The 22,739-nt window shown below is 58.3% G+C and overlaps 1 protein-coding gene across 1 annotated transcript in view; it reads left to right on the plus strand.

Moving 5' to 3' along the window:
• The window catches only part of SDK1 (sidekick cell adhesion molecule 1), a 513,921-nt gene that overhangs the window by 356,794 nt on the left and 134,388 nt on the right, over positions 1-22,739 (plus strand). The window contains exons 14-16 of the mRNA XM_045284375.1: positions 9,157-9,304; positions 10,099-10,239; positions 16,262-16,443. Of these exons, the coding sequence (XP_045140310.1) occupies positions 9,157-9,304; positions 10,099-10,239; positions 16,262-16,443 (471 nt within the window). The remainder of the gene's footprint in view (positions 1-9,156; positions 9,305-10,098; positions 10,240-16,261; positions 16,444-22,739) is intronic.

Here is a 22,739-nt window from a genome sequence, read left to right on the forward strand (position 1 = left end):
TCCCCTTCTGTTCTGCATGGGCCCGCTGTGAGCTGGAGCTGACTCCCTGGCGTCTTCCAACAATACTGCTGTGATGGAGGGGCGCTGGTGGCATGATAGTTCAGTGCTTAGCTGCTCACCATGAGGCCGGCAGTTCAAACCCAGTCCCGGGACCAGACAAAGACTCAGTGGTCTAAGAACCCCTGGGAGGCGGTTTTACCCTGCCACGAGTCAGAACCAACTGGATGTCACCGGAGAACACCAACACCCACAGGGAGGCCACGATGGATTCACACCCACGGCGGGGGCTTCACAACCATCTCTCCAAAGCATGCCCCTTCTAAAGACCTCCTGACAGCCTGGAGTTCTATTGTTCCGCTAAACATATGTTCCTTTCACCCTCTTAATCACTTTGAACGGGAATCCTGCAGGGAGCTGGAGGTAGCCTTTGGCAGAACTAGTTATTGTCCATGCAGCTCTTTGAATATCCGCAGGGGCTCTGAATAAGCCAAGAGAACCTTCTTGTGAGCCGCGGGTAGGCTGGCCCCGGGGCTGCAGGTGGACCAGGGGCCTGGACTGGACACTCATTCAGCTCGTCACCCGCGGCTGCGTTGAAGCAATTGGTCACCAGGGTCCGTCTCTGATCGCGTGACACCAGTCACTTAAAAGGCTGGGATACGTAGGAAGGAAAATGATCTTCATGCCCCAGACTCATGCAGCCACTCACTCCCATGGACACTGACGGATAGGCTGGAAGAGACACACACAGACTTGAAAGACAGGGGTGAGTCAAAAAGTCCTGCTACAGGGGTTCCAGGTCACACATGCATGAGTGGATTTTAACCCACACAGGGATCTGTGGGTGCTGCAGACACGCAGACACACAGGGGACCTGACACAGGGGACCAGTGGGTGCTGCAGACACACAGGGGATCTGTGGGTGCTGCAGACAGGCTCGCTCACTGATATAGCTGCCCTGTTCTCAGTAGGATGCCTTTCATAAAAAGATGTCCAATCAAAACAGTGGCCTTCCAGGGGCCCTGGTGGACCAGTGAAATTCAAGGCTGGGGTCTAGCTCGGACGGTGATGGTGACAGTTCAGGTGGGGGCGCAGATTCCAAAGGGGCCATCTTGATAGATTTCTCTCTGGGGACAGGACAATCGTGGGCTCTAGGAAGAGTCCCTCAGATCATGAGAACTGCGGGCAAGAGGGCCAGGGAAGTGGCACTGAAGGATTCTTCCCATCGTTCCCTGAGGGTCCCAAGGGCTGTCCCAGGAGAATGTTGTTAGGAAATCACACCCGCTTCCGCCCCAGAGCCCTGGTCTTGCCCCTCAGACTTCGTTTATTCCCCCCAACTCAAAGGTGCTTAGAAAAAAGAGCAGGCTCGAGTCCCGCTGAGGAAGGACCTCCCACCTGCTGTGGGGACTGGAGGGCTCAGAAGTGTCAGGGGTGGTTCGGGAGACGGAGACGGGCAGGCCCAGCCGGGGTCTGTTGAGAAGCAACTGCTTCCTGTGGTGGGGTTTTATTTTTTTCTTAACAGAGATTTCTATGAGTTTATTTGTAACAAGGCTTTGTGTCTTGCTCTCCTGTTCACACATAGTAGTTTACAAAGCTTGAGAATTGTTACATGATCGACTGCATTATAGACCCAAGCTTGTTCCATTTCTTGGATCTCGCTCTCTCCCTCTTTCTCTCTGCCCTGCAGTAGTCTTTATTTCCCAGTGTTTCCTTCTTAGGCTCAGATTCGTGTAAGACCAAGAAGCAGTGTGGTCAGGAAGCTGTGTCGATGACATGCAGCGCGCTTCCCGGTTCCCGATGTTCCACGTCGTGGCTCCGTGCCCGCGAGCAGGCCCCGCGTCCAAGAACAGCACCCTGCCCGGTGCTGAGCCACCCTCGCCCTCCGTCCTGTATTTGAGCCTCTTGAGGCAGCCGCTGTGTCCATCATCACAGCTGGGAGCCCCTCTCCTTTACCAAGCATGCTGCAGCCTTCTCCAGAACACGCTTCCTCCGGACAACATGGCCCAAGTGCTGCGTGAGACAGTCTCACCGTCCGCCCTCTAAGGAGCGTGCTGGCTGGCCTTCAAGGTTGCAGAATAATATAAGGCTGATGAAGAGAGGGGCAGAACCCAGGGTCCCTGGACTGTCCGCTCACTGGGAGACCCCTCCCTGGCCAGACTCCCTCTGGAGCTGGTGTGAGCCTGGGAACAACGGGGCTCCCTGCAGGCTGTTTGTGCCCATGGCAGCACTAGCTCTCGGCTGACACTCACCCCAAACCCCCTGAGACTTGCGGCCAGCCGCCGCAGAGGCATCCCACCCCCCAGAGCAGAGGAGATTGCACAGACCGGCCCCCCAAGCTCCCACCCGACAGCCCATCTTACAGCTGCATTTCACCTGTGGACATAGGAGTGAGCATGAGCACACACAGGTGTGCACACACAATGCACACACACACAACAGAATCCACAGGGAGACTCAAAGTGCCTTCCCAAAAACCTCACCCAAAACTCACTGAGGTCCTCTCGATGCCGATAGTGACCCTACAGGCCGGGTAGAACCGCCCCTGTGGGATTCAGAGACTGGAGCGCATGATGGGAGTAGAAAGCCTCGTCTCTCTCCCTTGAAGCTGCTGGTGGTTTTGAACTGCTGACCTTGTAGTTAGCAGGCAAGCGTGTAAGCCTCTGCATTACCTGGGCTCCTGGTGCTCAGAATGTAAGCTCTCATATAGCTCCCCGTCATGGTGGCCGCGCCTGTGCCTCAGAGCAATGGGATCCTCCTCAGGGTCCTGACTGCCTGTTCCTCAAGGTCTGGGGACCGGATTTTTCCTGTGAGGGTCTCTCGGTGGGCTCAGACATCCAGTCTTCCACTTAGCAGCTGAGCACCAGAACCGTTTGCACCACGCACCCCAGGGCCTCCTGACCCAGTAAAAACCAGCCACCCAGCCTAACCCACTGTCGTCGGCATGACCTGACCCCCGACCAGCCCGCATGTCACGGGTGCAGGCCTCTCCCGGTGGCAGTCTCTGCAGGAGGGGACCGCCCAGCCCTTCCTCCACAACACTGCAGGGTGGGTTTGAACTGCCAACCTTTGGGTGAGTGAGCCGGCACTTCACTGGTGACAGGGCTGCTCCAGGAGGGTGTGCTGGCTACAAGCGGCCACTCGGGCAGCTCGCATCCTACACCCTCTGGCCAGTGAGAACAAGGTTCCTTCCGCCGGCCCCTGTCACAGAGAGGACAGTCCATGCTCCGTGTTACTGGGAGAAGCGTCTGTCTAGTGGGCATGAGACGACCGAGAAGGACCAGCTCTTGCATCTCTGGCCGTGGCTGGAGCAGGGGGAGGGGTGGGCCTGGGCGCCTGAGTGGGAGGGAAGGTCCGGGTGCTGGCTGGTGTGACTGGGGTGTGTGAGGGAGCCTGTGGGAGGGCTTCTCACTGCCTCCCTCTTATAGATCAGAGGAGCTGGGGGTTCGAGGGGGGGCGGTTCCCAGGACAAGAGAAAGAAATGCACGAAACTTGTATGGAGTGCTTTTCTTTATCCAGGGGCGCTGTTGGTATAGTGGGTTCTGTGTGGGCTACAATCCCCAAGGTCAGCAGTTCAAACCACCAGACAGCTCTGTAGGAGAAAGACGAGGCTTTCAACTCCCTGAAAGCCACAGTCTCAGAAACCCGCAGGGGAAGTTCCGTCCTGTCCTACAGGGTCGCTGTGAGTCGAAATCCACTCGACGGCAGTGAGTGTGGGCTTTTGGTTTGTTTGTACCGTTTATCCAGAGGCTTGCCCACCATCTCATCACTCCGGTGGGCAGCTCTTTCGGGAGGTTTCTTTAGAACCATCTGCCTTCTTCAAGGGGGGACACTGACTCGCCGCCGTGCACCCCTTTAACTCCACTCAGCAAGCTTGCAGTCCAAAAGTTTGTGGAGGAGGGAATGCTCCCCCAGCCTCCCCACCTCCTCATGGTCGGGTACCGATCTGAGCGTGGGTAAGACGGCGCCCGTGGAATCTCTCTTCTCGCCACATCTTTTATCTTCCAGTAGAGAGGCGAAGGAAGTCATAAAGAATTCTATAGACGCCGCCCAGAGGCTGAGCGGAGACCCCAGGTACCGGGGAGCCTAATAGGGCCCGTTGTCAAATCAAAGTGTTGGCAGGATCCCCCAGCTGGGACTGCGCACCTTCCACAGCAGTTTGCACTCCGTGTGAGCAGCTGACAGCGACACGGGTTGGGCAGGAGCTGGGGACAGAGGTGTGCCCGTGTCGCGGGTAGACAGATGGGGCAAGAAGGATGCCGCTCACAGTGGCATCACTGAGCAGAGTCTGAACCACCAAGAGACCCTTCCACCAGTTGAGGGGAGCCCTGGCCTCCCTGGGTGAAGGCAGGCTGTGGGACCCTGCTCTGCTGTGTGCGTGCAGAAGGAGGAGTCAAAGGGGGGCATGGAGCCCGTCCGAGGCCGATTTTCTCCCATGAGTGCAAGATGGTGGTGCTGGCACATGGGGCCCTCGTGGGTCAAGTAGAAGGTAAACGCCTTTCACTTGAATTTTTTAATCTGAGATCGAAGGAGCCCTGGCAGTGCACTGGGCTGCTCATCCCAAGGTCAGCAGTTTGAAACCACCAGCCACTCCTCAGGAGAAAAACGAGGCCGTCTCCTCCCGTCAAGAGCTCATCTCTGAAACCCACAGGTCAGTTCTGTCCTGTCCTACGGGATTGCGATGAATCGGCATTGACTCAAGAGCCGTGAGTGGGTTGGGTTTGGTTGGGTTTGGTTTGGTGGCACTGTGGATTAGGCCGAACTCAAACTCACTGCTCCTGAGTGGATGCTGACTCGTCATGACCCTGGAGGGCAGAGTAGAACGGCCCGTGGGTTTCCCAGACTGTCCATCTTGACTGGAGTAGAAAGCCTCATCTTTGGTCTGTGAACTGCTGACCTTGTGGTTAGCAGCCCAGTGCGTAAACCACTGCACCACCATATGCAGCTGACCGTAACTGGGGATTTAAACCCACCAGCGGCTTCCTTGGAAGAAAGAGGAGATGACCTGCACCTGCAGAGCTCTGGTGGCATAGTGGGTTAAGCATTCAGCCGCCAACCACATGATCAGCGGTTCAAACCCTCCGGCCAATCTGTGGGACAAAGACGAGGCTGGCTGGGCCTGTAAAGGTCCGGGAACCCAGAGAGGCAGGTCCGCTCCATCCTGCAGTGTCCCTAAGAGGCAGAATTAGCTCAGAATTGGCTCCGTGGCAGAGGGTTTGATGTGGCTGGTGTGAAAGGAGACCTGGGGCACTATGGGCTAAGCATTAGGGTGCTAACCGTGAGCCTACCCAGGAGCAAGAGTGCAGCTTGGAAGCCCACAGGGGCAGCCCGACTCTGTCCTAAAGCGTCGCTATGAGTCAGAATCGACTCCCTCGGAGCAGGTTGGTTTTTATGATGGTAAAGTTGTCTTTTTTAACAGAAGGGTGTCATGACATTGTCTGGCGTGCCCACCCCCGCCATTGTTGATTGGATTCTAACCCATAACAGGGTTGCTGCTCGGGGTTTCTCAGCCTCTCAATCTTTACTGAGAAGACAGCTCGGTCTCCATCCCTCACAGCAGCAGGTGGGTTTGAACCTCCCACCTTGAGGTTAACAGCCCAGCGCTTAGTCGGCAGCACCACCGGGGCGCCTCTGCTTGCCACAGGCACTGGCTGCCTTCCTGTGGGGAAAGCCTGGTGGCGTAGTGGTTACATGTTGGAGCGTAGTGGTTACATGTTGGACTGCAATCTGCAAGGTTGGCAGTTCGAAACTAGCAGCCGCTCCTCAGAAGCCGGGGCTATCCCGCTTGTAAAGTGTTGCAGTCTCAGGAACCCGCGGGGACAGCTCTTCCCTGTCCTGCAGGGTCGCTATGAGTCAGCATCGTTCCACGGCAGTGGGGCTTCATCTTCCGCAGATGCGCCTCTGGCCGAGAGCAGAGACATATTAAGACTGCGTTTCTCCTCCCCATTTCTGCTTGAGCTGACTCCCATGACGGTTCTTGAGACGTCCCCTGGTCGCCGTGACAGCGCTTCACCGAGTGTCTGTGTGAACACCGCCATGCTGAGATCCTGGGCGAGAAGGGGCGGGGCATGGGTTTTCTGGGAAGCCCACCAGCCGGACTCCACCCGCCGCGGATGTCACCTCAGAGCAGAGTGGTAGGGAAGGAATGTTCTGCACGGGGGCTGCCACAGACTCAGCGCTGGGGGGCAGCATGGGAGCTGCCGTCACCCGAGACAAGGAGACCACGGTAGGGGTGCTGAGGTTCAGAACCTGACAGAGTGGCTGGGCTGGGAGGCCAGCCCTGGGCTTCAGGCAGAGGCGAGAGAGGAGATGTGTCAGAAAGTCTCTCTACAAAGCACAGGGACCTTCATTAAAGCCAGACAGAATCACTTGGGGTACTGGCCACCCGCCCTGGGCACATCCGACAAGCCCTGGTGGTGCAGTGGTTACACATCGGGGTGCAGTCCCCAAGGTTCACAGTTTGAAACTACAGCTGCTCCTGGAGAGAAAGAGGAAGCTTTCACTTCCATAATGATTGACAGACTGGAAACTCCCAGGGGCAGGTCCACACTGACCTCCAGGGCCACGATGAGTCAGGAGTGGACTCCGTGGGAGTTGTGCCACATCTGTTTTGTTTGGTAACACCCCCAAGGGCTGGTTCTGGTGGTGTAGTGGTTTCAAGTTGGACTCGTGACTTCAAGGTCAGCTGTTTGAAACCAGCAACCACAGCTGAGTGAGAAAGACGAGGCTGTCAACTCCCTTAAAGAGTTGCAGTCTCATAAACTGAGAGATGCACCTCTGCCCTGCCCTGCAGGGTTGCTGTGAGCCGGCATTGACTCGATGGCAGTGAGTTCGGGGTTGCTGTTTGGGGAAGGTGCGGTTCCCCCGTGCCCCACAGGGTCACGGACTCAGTGGCCATGGCCGGATCAGAAGAACTCCCAAGAAGACTTGATTTCGCTCAAGATCCCCCTCCCAAAGCTCGTGTTTGGAAAGGCGGCCAGCCCATCCTGGAGATTCTGATCAATCGATCGATCCGGAGCTGGCAGTGGAGACGAGAGGGACAACACCGCTGCCAGGCCCCGTCCTTCCACAGCGTCCTTCAAGGAAACCCGGGGAGTGACGGAAACACTTGCACCAACTGGGAAACAGCAACAACAAGGCTCCCAGCGGGGCTCCCCAGCGGAACCGCCCAGGGCCTCGCAGGCAGGAGTGGGCTTGGCTGACAGGTGCAGTCAGTCTTCCACACCTGCCAGGAAGCCGGGCGGAGAGAGAGCGAGCGAGTCTACCCAGACGGCGCCCGTGCAGCCGCAGCGAGCTGGGCCTGCCAGGCAGACGGGCTGTGGAGCCCGGCGCATCTGCGTTCCTCACGCTCCCTGCCTCTTTGATTAAAATGTTAATGAATATAGTTTTTATTTATCAGTCGGCAGCAGGTGCGACGTCCCTTGGCTGGGAGACAGATAGGCAATTTGCCCAGCTGGAGGAGGCCAGAAAAGTTTCCCTTCACCCATGCCACTCTGGGGTTGGAGGAGGTGTATTGAGCACTGGGGCTGCTAACCACCAGGTCAGTCGTTCGAAACCACCAGCTGCTCCTTGGGAGAAAGTTGAGGCTTCCTGTTCCCGTAAAGAGTAAAAGTCCCAGAAACCCACAGGGGTGGTTCTACCCCGTGCCACAGCGTTGCTATGAGTCAGCATTGACTCAATGGCAGAGTTTGGGTTTGGATTAGCGGGCTCAGTGGCTGAACCCGAGTCCACGCAGAGACACAGCAGAAGGAAGGCCTGGAGATCCATACCCGAAAGCCAGCCACGGGAGATGCCACGGGCACAGGGCACTCTGACTCACGTGAATAGGGTCACCATGTGTCGGAACCGACTCCACAGCAGTGGGTTTGGGCTTGTTTCTGAATCGGAGCTGAGGAACCAGGAAGGTGTTGGTTCAGTTGGTACCGCCCCGGTGGGAGCCAAAAAAAAACATCGCTCTGGTTCTGCTGAAAGCAGCATGGGGGAGAGGGAGGGGGGGACATGGAGGCAAGCCCAGATCCCTAGCCACTGGCCGGGTGGCCCTGACTGCCCGTTTCCAAGTCTGTTGGATGGACTCACAAGCTCAGCCTCCTGGCGTTGCCAGTGAAGCCCTGCATGAGAAGGCACCTTGAACCAGCCAATCAAGATTCCGTTGCTGGTGTTGGCAGAACACAGCGCCAGCTCTACCAGGTCTCCTACAGCATGGGTGACGATCTTCCAGTTGGGCCAGCACCCACACCCTCCTCTTCCACATTGTCCCTTCTGCGGGAGCGCAGTCTCGCTGCCCACGCAGCGTCCTGCCAGACCTCCCGATGCCTGTGGGTCCTGGGACCCCACAGCCCACTCACTCTCTACCATCAGGTCAGTTCCCTCTCATAGTGCCCTACACGGAGGGTTCCTGAGATGTTCATCTTTACAGGAGCAGCCGGCCTCATCTTTCCCCCACGGAGTGGCTAGTGGGTTAGAACCGCAGACCTGGCAGTTAGCAGCCCAATTCCTGACCCATGAAGCCACCAGGGCCCCTCCTGATCTTTTGTCAGAAAATCAACAAATCGTCAAACTCATTGCCGTCAAGTCCATGCCGACTCAGAGCGACCTTGCAAGGCCGTGCAGACCCGCACCTCTGTGGGATCCTGAGACCGTCCATCTTTATGGGAGCAGAGATTCGTCTTTGTCCAGTAGAGCGGCTGTGGGGTTCGAACAGCTGACTTGTCGGTTCCCAGTTACCCATTCGTAACCTCTCCGTACCACCAGGACGTCTTTGGGTGTCCTATAAATAAACAAGTGCTGAAAGGCCCCACTGCCATACCGTCATTCAGCCCCGTAGAGCAGCGTAGAACTGCCTGACGCACAGGGGTCCTGAGGCCATAAATCTTTACAGAAACAGCCAGCCTCGTCTTTTCTCCTGTGGGGCTGCTGGGAGATTCGAACCGCACACCTTCCCGCTCGCAGCCCGATGTGCCCAAGGCAGACGCCTTTCCCTCATTCGGCTGAGCTGATGTTGGGGTTTCACAAGAGTTCTAGGGACACTTCCAGCTTCAGGTCCCAAGATGGTCTCAGGGCAGGGGTCCCGCCCAGCCTCCAGGGCTCCAGGAAGTCTGGGTTGCCCTCGTGCCCGGGCTCTGTGCCCACACGGCCTTGGCTTTGTCCTGCTTCTCCCCCCAGACTCTCCGTGGAAAGTCCACCTGCCCAACGTTGGCCCCGAGAAGACAGCGGTCACCGTGAGTGGCCTGACCCCGGCCCGCACCTACCAGTTCCGAGTGTGTGCAGTCAACCAAGTGGGCAAGGGCCAGTACAGCGCCGAGACCAGCAGGTACCTTGGGCGGGAGCCCCGCCGGCCAGGGTCCTAGTCCGAAAGCACATGTCCGGGGACACAGGTCCACTCGGTCATCCACCAGAAAAGACCGTGTCCCCGAGATGGACGGGGCAGGCCCAGGACAGGTGTCCTGTACTAACCTCCAGCGTGCCTGTGTAAATCGTCCTAGCAGGACAGGAGACACATTTGCTGGGCCTTCACCTCCCATGCCTACCAGCGGGCAGAAGACAAGGCCATCGTTTTGGCCAGCAAAGCCCAAGGAGTGGGGTGTGATCCATGGAAGGGGATCAAGAGCCCCAGCTCAGCATCGCCCCCTCCCCAAGTGGCCTTTCTGCTCACCCACCCCAGCGCCTGAGGATAAGATGGCTTACCAGCCCCCCCCACCTTGTCCCCCACCCTCTCCTCTACCAGTCACAGCTCCAGCGAGCATGTGTGGCACAGCCTTGGGCCCAGGCGTTTGTGTTAGGAGGCATATTGAAAGGACCAGAGCAGCAGGCACAGGCAGGGAACCCGAGAGCTGCCCGTCCTAGCCCCACCATCTTTTCAGATGGCACAGGGGCTGTGGGCGACCCAAACATAGGAACCCCCCCATCTCCCACCTGCATCCTTAGAGCTCCATTCACTGCATCTGTTCTGTTGACTTAGGACTCTCCACTCAGATCAGCACCTGCCTGGCTGTTCTCACCTCCACTGATGTCCATGGAGGACAGTCTCAGGGAGAGGGCAGGGATGGGGGAGGGCGGGGCAGGACCTCTCTCTCTCTCTTTCTCACCCTCATCTCTGATTGGTAGGCTGATGCTGCCGGAAGAGCCACCCAGCGCCCCGCCGAAGAACATTGTGGCCAGCGGGCGGACGAACCAGTCCATCATGGTGCAGTGGCAGCCACCCCCTGAGACGGAGCACAATGGGGTGCTGAGAGGATACATCCTCAGGCAAGTCCCCGGTCCACAACTCTGGACCAACATCTACTTCACCCACCCTCCAGCTCAAGGGTGCCCAGGGAGGGAGGGAATCCAGGCAGGGCTCAGGTTCTCAGGGGCTGTGGGGACTGGGACAGTGTAGGAAGCCTAACCCAACTAAACTCAGTGCCGTCCAGTTGACCCCAACGCAACCGCAGCCCGGCAGGACAAAGGAGAACTGTCCCTGCGGGTTTCTGAGACTGTCACTCTTTACAGGAGTAGAAGGGCGCATCTCTCTCCTGCAGGGTGGCTGGTAGTTTCGAATTGTGTTAGCAGCCCAGAGCATGACTGCTACGCCACCAGGGACCCCATAAAACCCCAAACCAAACCCCCTGCCACCGAGTCTGTTCCAGCTCATAGCGACCCCATAGGACCACCCCGTGGGTTTCAGAGACTGCCCATCATCATGGGAATGGAAAGCAGCCTCATTGTTCTCCCTCAAGGCAGCTTGTGGTTTCAAACTGCTGACCTGCCAGTTTGAAGCCCAACACGTCCCCACCAGGGCTTCCCACCAGGCTAAAGTAGGCAGCGCACACAGCCAGCTGGCTCCCGGGGCCACGTTGGGGCAGAAGGTGTCCTGTGTAAGCCTTCCCATTCTCTCTCCGCTCCTCCCAGACACTTAACGCAGGAAGGGCCCCTGTGGCCCGTGGGTTAGGCAGTGAGCTGTAACCCACGGAGTCAGCATGTGGAACCGCCCTCTGCTTTGCGGGAGAAAGATACGGCTGCCTGCTCCCGAGAAGAGTGACAGTCTCAGAAACCCACGGGGGCAGTTGCACCCCACCCTACAGGGTCCCCGGGAGTGGGAATCAACTTGATGGCAGTTTGCTTGTACAGCAAAGCCTGTGAACACCGGCACCTGACACGGAAGAACAGCTCCAACAGTGTCCACGAAAACACGCAGTGGGAAATGGTCAGAGGACAGGCGGCCTGCCAAAGGTGACCTCCCACACGTCTCAGGAGCACAAGGCCGGCCCCTCAAGGTCCGGCCTCCACAGCAGTCCTTGTCTTTGTCATCGAACCTGCAGTGGGTCAAGGCCCGGTGGCCCCGTGAGAGTCAGAGCGGAACTGCATGCGCAGCGGCCAGTTTGGGGCAAGCAAATTGCCAGGCCTTTCTCCCGAGGCACTCTGGGTTGGCTTGAACCCTGCCCGTCTTTCGATGAGGGGCCAAGTGTGTGAGTCAGTGACACCTCCCAGGGACTCTAACCTCGGGGAGGTCCCCGCTGAGTCTGTCCTGACTCGTGGGGACCCGGGCACAGGGCAGAGCTGGCCTGTGGGCTCTCCTTGCTGCAGCTGGTCAGGAGCAGCTCAGCCACTGGTGTGTTTGAACCACGAGCTTCCTCCCGTTTGCAGCCACGTGTTCCCTCACTGTGCCACCAGGCTTCTGTGCTCAGGACCCAACTCACGGACCTCAGCCGGCCCCCCGGGCCAGGGTAGACCTGCCCCTCTGGGTTCCCGAGACTAGCTCGTCACGGGAGTAGAAAGCCCTGTCTTTCTCCCTGGTGGTTTTGAACTGCTGACCTTGCAGTCGGCAGCCCAACGTGAAGCCCCTGCGCCTGCCTCTGGGGCGCCTTCACTCAGTCCAGCGATGTCCACTGCGACGAAGAATCAGATCGAATAATCAGCCAGCTGTGGCTGTGCGGACGCCTTGCTCAGTGTCACCGGCTCCTCTCCCATTTCCAGGGGGATCAGAAAGCCGGCAGGAGCCCAGGAAGCACGCCCACACCTGAGATAACAGGATCTCATCTGTGTCTTCTGAAACACCGGTGGCCCAGACACACGTGCGCAGGCCAGATGCAACCCCTGGGGCCCAGTGGGCAGCCTCTGCTTCCTGTGGGGGTCGGGGTGGGCCAAGTGTCAGCACCTGCGAGGAAGCAACACCAGGCGTGGCTCTGCTTGGGAGACTCAAACCTTGGACAAAACAGCTGCTCGTATTAAAACTGCGCTGACGTGATGGTGGCGGGAGAGAGACGGGGCTTTTAGAGAGTTCCAGCCTCAGAAACCCACGGGGCCAGTTCTGCCCCGTCCTGGAGGGTCCCTGTGAGTCGCAACGGGCTTGGGCTGGTTCGGTGATGGTTGTGCTGGTTTGCTGAGAGAAGTAGCAGGAACCTGTCTAGCCGTCTTGAAAGATTGCGATGCAGTTCACCTGATGGATGGGGAGGCTGGTGACTCCTTGGCAAACGCACTTTCCTGTTGTCGTTCTAAAGACAGTCTCTGCAGCAGCGGTTCTCAACCTGTGGCTCGCGACCCCTTTGGGGGTCGAACGACCCTTTCACAGGGGTCGCCCGATTCATCACAGGAGCAACATGACAGGGATGAAGTAGCAACGAAAATAATTTGATGGTTGGGGGGGGTCACTACCACATGAGGCACTGTATGACAGGGCCGTGGCATTAGGAAGCTTGAGAACCGCTGATCCACAGGGAGCCCGGTGGCGTGGTGGGTTACTAACTGAAAGGTGGCTGGTTCAAACCCACCAGGCTCTCCGAGCGAGAGAGTTGAGGCCGTCTTCATCTGCTCCCATAAAGGGACAGGTCTGCGCTGACCTCTAGGGCGGCGATGAGTCAGGCTGGCTGGACCGCAGTGGGCGGGCTTGCTCTGGGGTTTTCTTGATGGCATGAGGCTAGGAACCCTGGGGGCAGAGTGGTTATGCCTGACGAGGACCACGCGGCATCGTGGACGGGGAATCGTGGGTAAGCACTGGACCGCTGCTCCCATAAAGAGTTACAGTCTGGGAAACCCACAGGGGCCATTCTGCCGTCTGCCCTGTGAGCCGTAGTCCGCTCGATGGCCGTGGGCGAGCTGAGTGATGGTCATCGGTTCAAACCCACCCAGCGATGGTTTCCGCGGGAGAAAGACCTGACCATGTGCACCCACAAAGATGACCACCTTGGAACCCCAATGGGGCAGCTCTGTGCTGTGTCTTGGGGTCCCAGTGCATCAGCACGGATGCCCGGGCAGCAGGCCGCCATCATTCAATCCTCAGCACCTGTGATTTTCTGCTTCGTCCCACATCTGCCCGTGGCCACCACGACCCTGCCCAGTGGGTCCTGCTTCCAATGGGACCCGGGCCTTAAGGACTCACAGAGGCTACAGCTCAGCAGCGTCCCAGGAAGTGTGGAAGCAGCACCCACGGCCCCTCTCATGTCCCCTCACCCTAACTACCCTTCTCCCTTCAACGAAACTCCCCAAGGGGACCCAGTGTGCAGCCCAGAGGCAGGTGGGGCCTGAAGCTCTGGTGCCCTGGTTTCCTGTAGAAGCTTCCAGACAATGCCCAGGGCTGTGGAGCCTGCCTCCCTTTCAGGAGATGACCTTCAGAAGGGTGCCTCGTGCTCCTGGCTGCAGCCGGAGTCCACCGCTCTCTGTTCTGTGTCTCCTTCAGTCTCTTGCCAGACTAGACTGGGGAGAATTTCCTGGAACCCAGCCCAGGACCCAGGCGGTGGGCCGGCATCACATCCCCCTGATGTTCCCGGGCCACGGGGAACATCAGGGCGCACTGGTTCGCTGCTCCCCCAGATCCATGAGGGTGGGAGTCCTCCGAGGTCAAAGGCCCATGCATAAAGTACTGTGGCAGGAACATCTCAGAGCACCCGCCAAGAACATGCCTGGGCGTGTTTGTGAGTGCCTTTCTCAAGGGCAGGAGCCAGGGATCAGCTCGGCAGCTACTCCCCGGGGAGCAGGGTACCAGAAATGTATCGCCCTCATGGTATCAGCCACCAGGACTCGCCAGGAATGTGTGCGCAGGTGTAAAATGTTGATAATGGCAGCCGGTGCCTCGTGGAGCGGAGCAGAGGGACTGTCCCCTGTACATACGTTCCTGGTTCTTCTGCGCAAAAATCTTTCTGAGCCAGCTGAGGTCATCTCCAGGGCAACTCAGGCCCACAGGGAGCAGACTGTCATCCAACACCACCCTCATTCACTGAGACCTTCTTAGACACCGTCTGACAGTTATGGAGACTTGGTGGTGTAGTGGTTATGCGTTGGGCTACTAACTGTAAGGTCAGTAGTTCAAAACCACCAGGAGAACGGTGAGGCTTTTTACTCCGTCTTAGTCCAGGTTAACCAGAGACACTCGTATATGTGTAACAGAGAACTTTATATCAAAGAGCAATTGTATATTGAGAAAACACCGTAGCCCAGTCCAGATCAAGTCCGTATGTCTGATATTAGTCCATATTTCCAATACCAGTCTGTAAATTCCTCTTCAGACTCACGCACCACATGCAATGACACAGAATGCAGGAAGATCACAGGCCAGTGGGTGGAAAGTCTTGTGGATCCAGTGGTGGTGGAAGCATCTCAGCACTGGCGTGGGTCTCCATGTGGCTTCTCCAGCTCCAGGACTCTGGCTCCATCAGCGTAGCTCCATGGGGCTTGTCAGCAGGAATGTCTCACAGGGAGAGTGAGGGTCTGGCCTCCAGCGAGCTATTTATCTCCTTAGCGCCTCCAAATGAGGTCATCAAGCTGCCACCCAATTGATAAGCAACCCCTTCACTCTGAATTGTCTCAGGTTGACACCAGATGATGTAACTACACACTCACATGAAGAGTGACAGGGACAGTCCCCCGTCCTCTAGGGTCGCGGCAGGTTCAGTGGACCCCATGGCTGCATTGAGTGGCAGCACCAGATGGGACTGCCCCACCTGCCTGTTCTTAGAGGGAGCTCTACCCATCCGAAGACGCGAAGCCCTGCCTGGTTCTGCCCAGTCATAAACACTGGCCTGGGCAGGCACACAGGAGTCCCAGTGGCACCGGGGATGACACACTGATGGCTCACCTCAAGGTCGGCTCCTCAAAGCCCCCAGCCACTCTTCGGGAAACAAGATGAGACTCTGCTTCCTTAAAGAGTCACTTCTGAGAAACCCACCTGCAGGACCCAGCAGGCGTGTGTCCACCCCCCAGAGGGCCTGTTGTCCGAAGGAGGACTCTTTAGCATCTTCCGCACCCTCCACGTCCACTGCTCCATGTCCTCCGGGTGGAGTGTCACCCTCTCCACCCCCCAGAGCCCCTCCAAGTCCTGGGAGCCACAGCCCCCTTGGAGCAGAATCTGGTTCTCCACCGCCGCCGCCAGGATGGTAGGGAGGAAGAATAACGTCTGACCCCCAAGCTCCGCCAGGAAGGAGGAGAACCGAGCTCAAAGCAGCCCCAGGCGGAGGCCTGGGAGTCTGAAGTGAGGGGAGCTACCCCTCCAACCTTCTTCTCCATTCAGATGCCACCTGTCCCTCCCCCATCCTCTGCCAGGACCCACCCCTCACGGCACCGGCCCCCAGGACTCAGACCACACTCGTGATGATGGGCTGCATGGGGGAAGTTCACAGCCAAACCCACTCACCCCCATCCAGTTGAGGCCAGCTCACTGCCACCCTAGAAAACTGGCCCCGCGCGCGTTTCTGAGACCGCGACTCTTTACGTGAGCCAACCGCCTCCTCTTTCTCCCTTGGGGTCCTGATGGCTTCCGCCTGCTGACCTCACAATGAGCAGCCCAGCACTTGGCGGGCCATGCATGACCTCACCGCAGACCCTTTAAGGAAGTTCAAAGGCTCCCTCCATCGAGTTGAGGTGACTCTTAGTGGCCCTCTGGGCCAGGGTAGAACTGCCCCTGTGGGTGTCTGCTCCGTCCTACTGTGTGGCTATGAGTCAGGGCTTTTCGATCGTGGCGCGGTAGTTAAGCACTCCGCTGCTAACTGGAAGCTGCTCTGCAGGAGAAAGGTGGGCGGTCTCCTCCATAAAGAACAACCAAACCCCGCCGGTTCAAGGTGACGTGGCGCAGCTGCCGGCGGGCCTTCTGAGGCCGCCGATCTTTACCGGAGCAGACAGCCTCATGGTTGACGGCTTTGAGCTGCCGGCCTTGCAGTTAGCTGGCCAAAGCTCCTTGGAACCCCCCACGGGGCAGCTCTGCTCTGTTCTCGGGGTCACTGTGAGTCTTCATGCCCTCTCACCGCCAAGCCCCTGAGGATCCTGACTTCCTGCCCTCACCCCAGACTTCCTGTCGCCACAGGTACCGCCTGGCCGGGCTCCCTGGGGAGTACCAGCAGAGGGACATCAGCAGCCCGGAGGTGAACTACTGCCTGGTGAGGGACCTGATCATCTGGACGCAGTACGAGATCCAGGTGGCCGCCTACAACAGCGCGGGCCTGGGCGTGTTCAGCCGGGCCGTGACCGAGTACACCCTGCAGGGAGGTGAGCCGGTGGGGCTGCGGGATCCCGGCTGGAGAGCGGGGTTTGGAGCTTGTGGTCGGCCACCCCAGCCTCCAGGGGCCTCTGAGAAGCAGCTCGTCACATATTCCGTGCACGCTCCCTCCCGCCCCAAATGGTGGTGGTGTTTCCAGAGGAAGACCGCATGGTAGTTCTGGGGCCACACACTGCGCAGTTCAAACCCACCAGCCACTCCGTGGGGGAAAGACGAGGCTGTCTCTGCCCACGGTATACCTAGACAGTCTTGGGACCCGTAGCGGGCAGGTCTAGTCTGTCCTACAGGAGCGCCATGAGTTGCAGTCCACCCGATGTCGGTGGGTTTGTGTTTAAAGAAAGGAAGGGGTCTTAGTGACATGGTGGGTTAAGTATTAGGCTGCTAACTGCAGGGTTAGCAGTTCAAACCCATCAGCTGCCCTGAGGGAGAAAGATGAGGCTGTCTCATCCCATAAAGATCTCAAGCCCAAATCAAATTCACTGCCATCGAGTCTGTGCCGACTCACAGCGGCCTCACAGGACAGGGTAGAACAGCCTTGCACATGTCCAGGACTGTGACGGTTTAGGATAGCAGAAAGCCCCGTCTTTCTCACGAGGAGTGGCTGTTGGCTTTGAACTGCCCACTCTGCGGGTCACAGCCCAGTGCGTTCCACTACACCACTGGAGCAGAGCTCCTGGGGAACCCGAGAGAAGAAGGCCGCAGTGCGTCAAAGTCAACTGGACAGCCGTGAGCGTTAAGGAGAGCAAGCATCTAGATGCGCCTTTTGACCAGGACTATGCTTGCTGGAAAGTTCCAGGGACTGAGGAGATTGTGTCCCCTGGAATCAGGGTGTATTCCACAGCGCAACTTGCTGTGAGTGCGATCCAGGGTGCCGAGAGGCGATTCCATGGGGAATGACGTACATACTGGTATGACTGGGAATGGGGTCTACCACATAGTATTCCGGGCTCCGGTTGTGCCTTTTCCAGTCACTAAAAACAAACAAGATAGTAGACCATTAGAACCTCTCTAATCCTCCTCTTCTCCCACCCCGGAAAAAAAAAAGCAGACAGATGACCATAAGACCAAAGTCCAACTCACTACTGTAGAGTCGGCCCAACTCATAGCCACCCTCTAGCACAGGGTACAACTGCCCCTGTGTTTCCTAGACTGTAACTCTCTATGGAAGGAGAAAGCCTCCTCTTTCTTCCTAGGGGCACCTGATGGTTTCAAAGTACTCACCTTGCAATCACCAGCCCCATGTGTAACCAGGGCTCCTCAGCCGGGAACCCAGTGGCTCCCCAGTAAACATGCCCCGCCCAACCCTGCATCCCAAGGATTGTCCTCAGCCTCCCTCCTCCTCCTGCGCTCAGAGGAGCTGTGATGCGGGCCCAGAAGGAGCCTCCTGAATCTCAGGCCTGCCTCCCGGAGGCTCTCCAAGCTCCAGGCTCACAGCTGGTGGGTTCGAACTACTGGCCTTGTCATTAGCAGCCCAGTGTGCTGCCCACCATCCTACCAGGGCCCTCTAAATAAAGGCAGCACCAGTTTTTATCCGTAACAAAACTGAACCAAAACCAAACTCGCTGCCATTGAGTGGATTCCAACTCAGAGCAAGGAGAGCAGTGGAAGACGCCCCCTTGGGTTTCCGATTTGCAGACAGCCGCATCACTCCCCTTCGGAGAGGCTGGTGGCTCTGAACAGCTGTCCTTGCCACCAAAGCCCCATGGGTAACCACTATGCCACTAAGTCGACATTCCCTGGGCAGGGTGCCCCAGGGAGCCCCAAATCCTTGCCCAGACGGTCACTTTACGCTACATCAGAACCCCTTTTCTTGGGCGGGTGCATGCCGGCCCACCCGCCCTGACGCCCAGGTGTGAATTTATTTGCTTCCCAGCAGCTTTCCCCGCGACAGGCCCTGACCTTTCTCAGATGACAAGGTTTCTGATGCCCACCTCGCTCCCCAAACCGCGCCTCCGACCTAATGTTCCTTGATATTACACACTGTTATTATCATCCCTTATTGATTGGCTGCCTGTTGTCATCGGAAAGTCCATAAATCCTCCTTTATAAATTAAGTGCCCTCAGCTGGGCTTCCCGGGGCCTGGCAGGGCGGTTTGTAGTGCAGGTTGGCCGGCGGGAGTCCGCTGGAATCGCTGAAAGCCGGAGTGGTGAATGTTGGTTTCAGCCCACCGGATAATGCATGCATGCACCTGGAACCCCCAAACCGAGGGAGGGCCCCTGGTGGTACTGTGGGTTCCGCGTAGGGCTGCTGACCCAAGGGGGAGGCACAGACTCACCTCACTCCCCGGTCCCGATTATCAGGCGCCTCCGGTCAGCCCTGCCGCAGCCCAGGGACAGGACACAGCAGGAATATCAATTCCGACCTTGACTCACTGTGCTTAGCCCAAGCTGGGAGGGTGGCGGACCTTGGAGTCCAGAGCACGGTCAGTGGAGGCGGGCCAGTTAGCAGGCGATGGCAGTGGGAGCCCAGGTGCCCTAGGGAGACACCTCTGAGAGCAGAGCACTCGGAGGGTCCTGCTCACGCACACCTACCCCTCTTTCTGGGCCCTTTCCTGGGCGCCCACCCAGACCCTGTTCCAAACACTGGGACTCTAGACGCCGGGAAGTGCATCTGGCCTGCAAACAGAGGCATGGCCACCGCCTGGCTTCCCCGGGACAGCTCCTGTCTGAAGTGCGGTCTCTGGAACTGGTTGGAAAAGACAGAGGGGCGCGACACAAACAGGAGCCGTGAGACCGCACTGTCTGCGTTCCGTGTTTCCTCCAACAAACCTGTACTGACGAGGCACTGGGGTATTTCTACAGGAGAAGTTAAGGAGCCCTGATGGCTCAGTGGTTAAGCCCTTGGCTGCTCATGGCAAGGTCAGCGGTTCAAACCCACCAGCCCCTCCTTGGGAGTAAGATGAGGCTGTCTGCTCCAGTGAAGAGTGGCATCCTCCGAGACCCTCTGCAGGGTCACCACGGGTCAGATTCGACCTGATGGTGGTGAGTGTGATGGCAGAAAGGAGCCCTGGTGGCTCAGTGGCTGAGCACGTGACTGCTCAAGGCAAGGTCAGCCGTTTGAACCCACCAGCCTCTCCTTGGGAGTAAGATGAGGCTGTCTGCTCCTGTGAAGATGGCAGTCTGAGAACCCTCCTGGAGGGTCGCTGTGAGTCAGAACCAGCAGTGGCTGTGCGGCAGGAAGAACGCCTGGTGGCGCAGTAGTTAAGCACTCGGCTGCTGGCAGCCTGCTTCCACAACGGTGCTCGCTCCTGCAGGGCTACCATGCATCCCAACCAGCTAGACCACGGCAGTAGGTTTGAGGATGGCAGGGAACGTGAGGGGTAGGGGGTGCAGAATGAGACGTGGGGTGGAAATTGAATAGAAATCACTTGGAAGACAGACTGAGATACCGCCCAGTCCTGGGGCATGGTCACTGTCAGCGACATGCCCGCGTCCATCACAGCCCCCGTGCACGTCCAGGGCTGCCCTCCCAAGGCTCCTCTGCAGCCCTATCACAGCCAGTGGTCTCTGTGATGGTCATCTTTGCCTGGATGATTTTCAGATGCAGGTCACCAGGCCTTTCTTCCTTGTCTCCCTTGGTCCAGACTCTCAGCTGGAGCCTGCCCAGCATAGTGACCATCCTGAGGCTGGAGGTGCTGTTGGCACAGCTTCCAGCATGATGACCATACACTGCTGCCCCTCGGGTCCTGGGCCTCCCTTTCCTTGGTCCCAGGACCCTGCTCAGCTGGACCAGGACGCCCAGTTGGCTGATCACATTGACAACCTAGCATCACACCTTTCCCCAAGGTGTCCACTGCAGATCCCCCCGTGTTCTGGGAATGGCCGTGTTGTCGATGGGGAGACGTGGCAGTTAACCACCATAGCTCTCTGGGCACTGCGACACCCACCCCCGCCCCTGGGCCAGCCTGGCAGGGTCTGTCTGGACAGGAGCTGTGAGCGATGTGGGGGGTCAGGAAGGGGCCCCGCAGCCATCAGCGATGGTAGGCATGAAGGCCTGCCGGACGCCGAGGCTCGTGAAGACGGAGAGGGAGGCATGAGGATGCCCGTCTCTTGAAGGGCAGGCAGGTCACTCGCAGACTTACCAAAGGGCCCGCTCGATGTGGAGCATTGTCAGAATGTGCACAAAGGTACCTCTGCAGTCCTGCAGGGAATCCCAGCTGCCAACAGCGAGGGGAGAGTCACAGTCACGTGTCTGCCATCTGTCTGTCCCGTGCGCCCTTCTCGCCCACAGCCGAGCACAGGCTGGCACTGTCGGGCCAGGAGGTGGGTGGGATTCGTCTTGATGGCTGGCCCAGCTCTTTGAGCTTGGGTCTTATTGAGAAGGGGCCAGCATTCTGGGGTGGCATGGGAGGCCCTCCCTGGCATGGTGGGCATGAGGCTGTGCCAAGAGCAGACTCTGGAGAAAGTAGGGAGATGCGGTATGTGCTGGGAGTGAGGCAGAGACAGCTATGCCAGCCACTGCCCTTGGCATAGGCAGTGAGATGGAGACTCAGCCAACCTGTCTGCCAGGGAGGAGCTGGTGGTCGCCAGTGGGTCCCTTCAGGCAAGCCCCTTCATCAAGATGAGAAAGTACTTGCTACCCAGGGTTCAGCACGGCATGACACTGGCCACTGAAGTTGTGGAAACCCGCCACAGTCTCTTTTGGACCTGTTGTCAGGAGAGACCGGTCCCTGGAGAAGGACATTGTGCTTCATAAAGCAGAGGGGCGGCAAAAAGGGGGAAACCCCTGACGGGATGGGCGGGCGCAGTGGGGCCACACATGGGCGCGGCCGTAGCAAGGGCTGTGAGAGTGGCGCAGGACGGGTGGAGTTCAGGTTGTTTGAACAGAAGGGAAGGCGCCTCGTAGCAACCACGCCCACAGGCCTGTGGGCCCGCTGTGGGGCTGCCGTGTGTGCAGGGGGTTGGGTTTGGTCCCAGACACCCTGTGGAGAGTTGCTGGGAGTTATCCAAAGGAGCCCTGGTGGAACCATGAGTTCCGCTGTGGTGCCGTTCACCACAAGGTCAGCTGTCTGCACCCACCAGCCGCTCCTCGGGAGAAAGATGAGGCCGTCTGCTCACGTCAGGATTCACGGGGACACTGGTCACGGCAGCTTTCTGCTCCCATAGAGACTCACGGCCACTAAAACCCACAGAGGCAGGTCCACCCTGTCCGGCCATGGTGTGCATAACCGAGCTTGGTTCTCTTTGATGAGCCCCCACGGGCTTGATGGCCGTGGGTTTGATTTGGTTTGGTTTGTTCACTGGTTCAAGGTGCCCTGGGGCTGCAGTGGTTAAGCATTGGTTGGCTAACAGAAAGATCGGCGGTTCAAACCCGCCAGACTCTCCGAGGGAGAAAAATGAGGCCGTGTGCTTCCATGAAGACTGGCCATCTCAGAGACCATGCCTAGGGCTGCCAGTGGCTCGGTTTTTGGGTGAGTCAGTGGCACATGGGTAAAACTCTTTGACGATCAACCAAAAGATTGCCAGTTCAAGCCCACCCCCTTCCGCCCTACCGCCCTACTCCCTCAGGAGAAGGATGAGGCGTGGACTTGTGTAGCCAAGGCCTTGAAACCCCTAGGGGCCAGGCTCGCTATGAATCAGAATCCGCTTGCGGGGCTGGGAGGGGCTGCCCCCTCTGGGGCCCTGGGGATGCAATGCTGGTTCAAACAAGCCCACCAGCTCCCCCAAGAAAAGGCCTGGCAACCTGTCTGCTGATGGTGACCTCCCAGGGGCCCTTAGAGAGCAGCCCTGCCCCAGCTCACAGCAGCAACGATGCACCCTGTGCACCCTGTGCGTCCTTCCACCCCGTGCGCCCACAGGGAGCCACGCTGGAGACATTCTGAGGCTGTGCCCAGCCTGGAAGGGTTAGCACTGCCCCCTGCAATGGTCACCCTACATCCGCCACCTCCCCCCACCCAGCCGCATCTTGGCCTCCAGTCCCGCATCATAGATTTTACTGCCCATGTCCCCACGACCTTTCCCGCTAGTGGCATTTTTTAAATGCGACATAGGAACTTAGCGATGGCCCTGGGACCCTCCCGCTGGATTTGAGCCACGTGAACTTTTCAAGGCCACAGGAGCGGGGGCCCGACAGGCAGACACACTCGGCACCCGCTCTTTGCACTTCTGCTGGGGGGGGCACCCCCGAGGGGGCACCCCCGGCTTGGAAAACAGCCCCCGCTGGCTGGGGTAGGCCTTGAACTCTGCCTCCTAAAAGCAGTAGACTTTTGTTTCCAGCGGGAGGGAGGAGAGGAGGGTAAGGTGGGTCAGCAGGTGCCTGACATAAGGAGAAGCATTTTTCTTCCTG

The sequence above is a fragment of the Echinops telfairi genome, unplaced genomic scaffold, assembly GCF_000313985.2.
Source record: "Echinops telfairi isolate 266 unplaced genomic scaffold, ASM31398v2 ScPeMD7_5;HRSCAF=22, whole genome shotgun sequence".
In the NCBI taxonomy this organism is placed as follows: domain Eukaryota; kingdom Metazoa; phylum Chordata; class Mammalia; order Afrosoricida; family Tenrecidae; genus Echinops; species Echinops telfairi.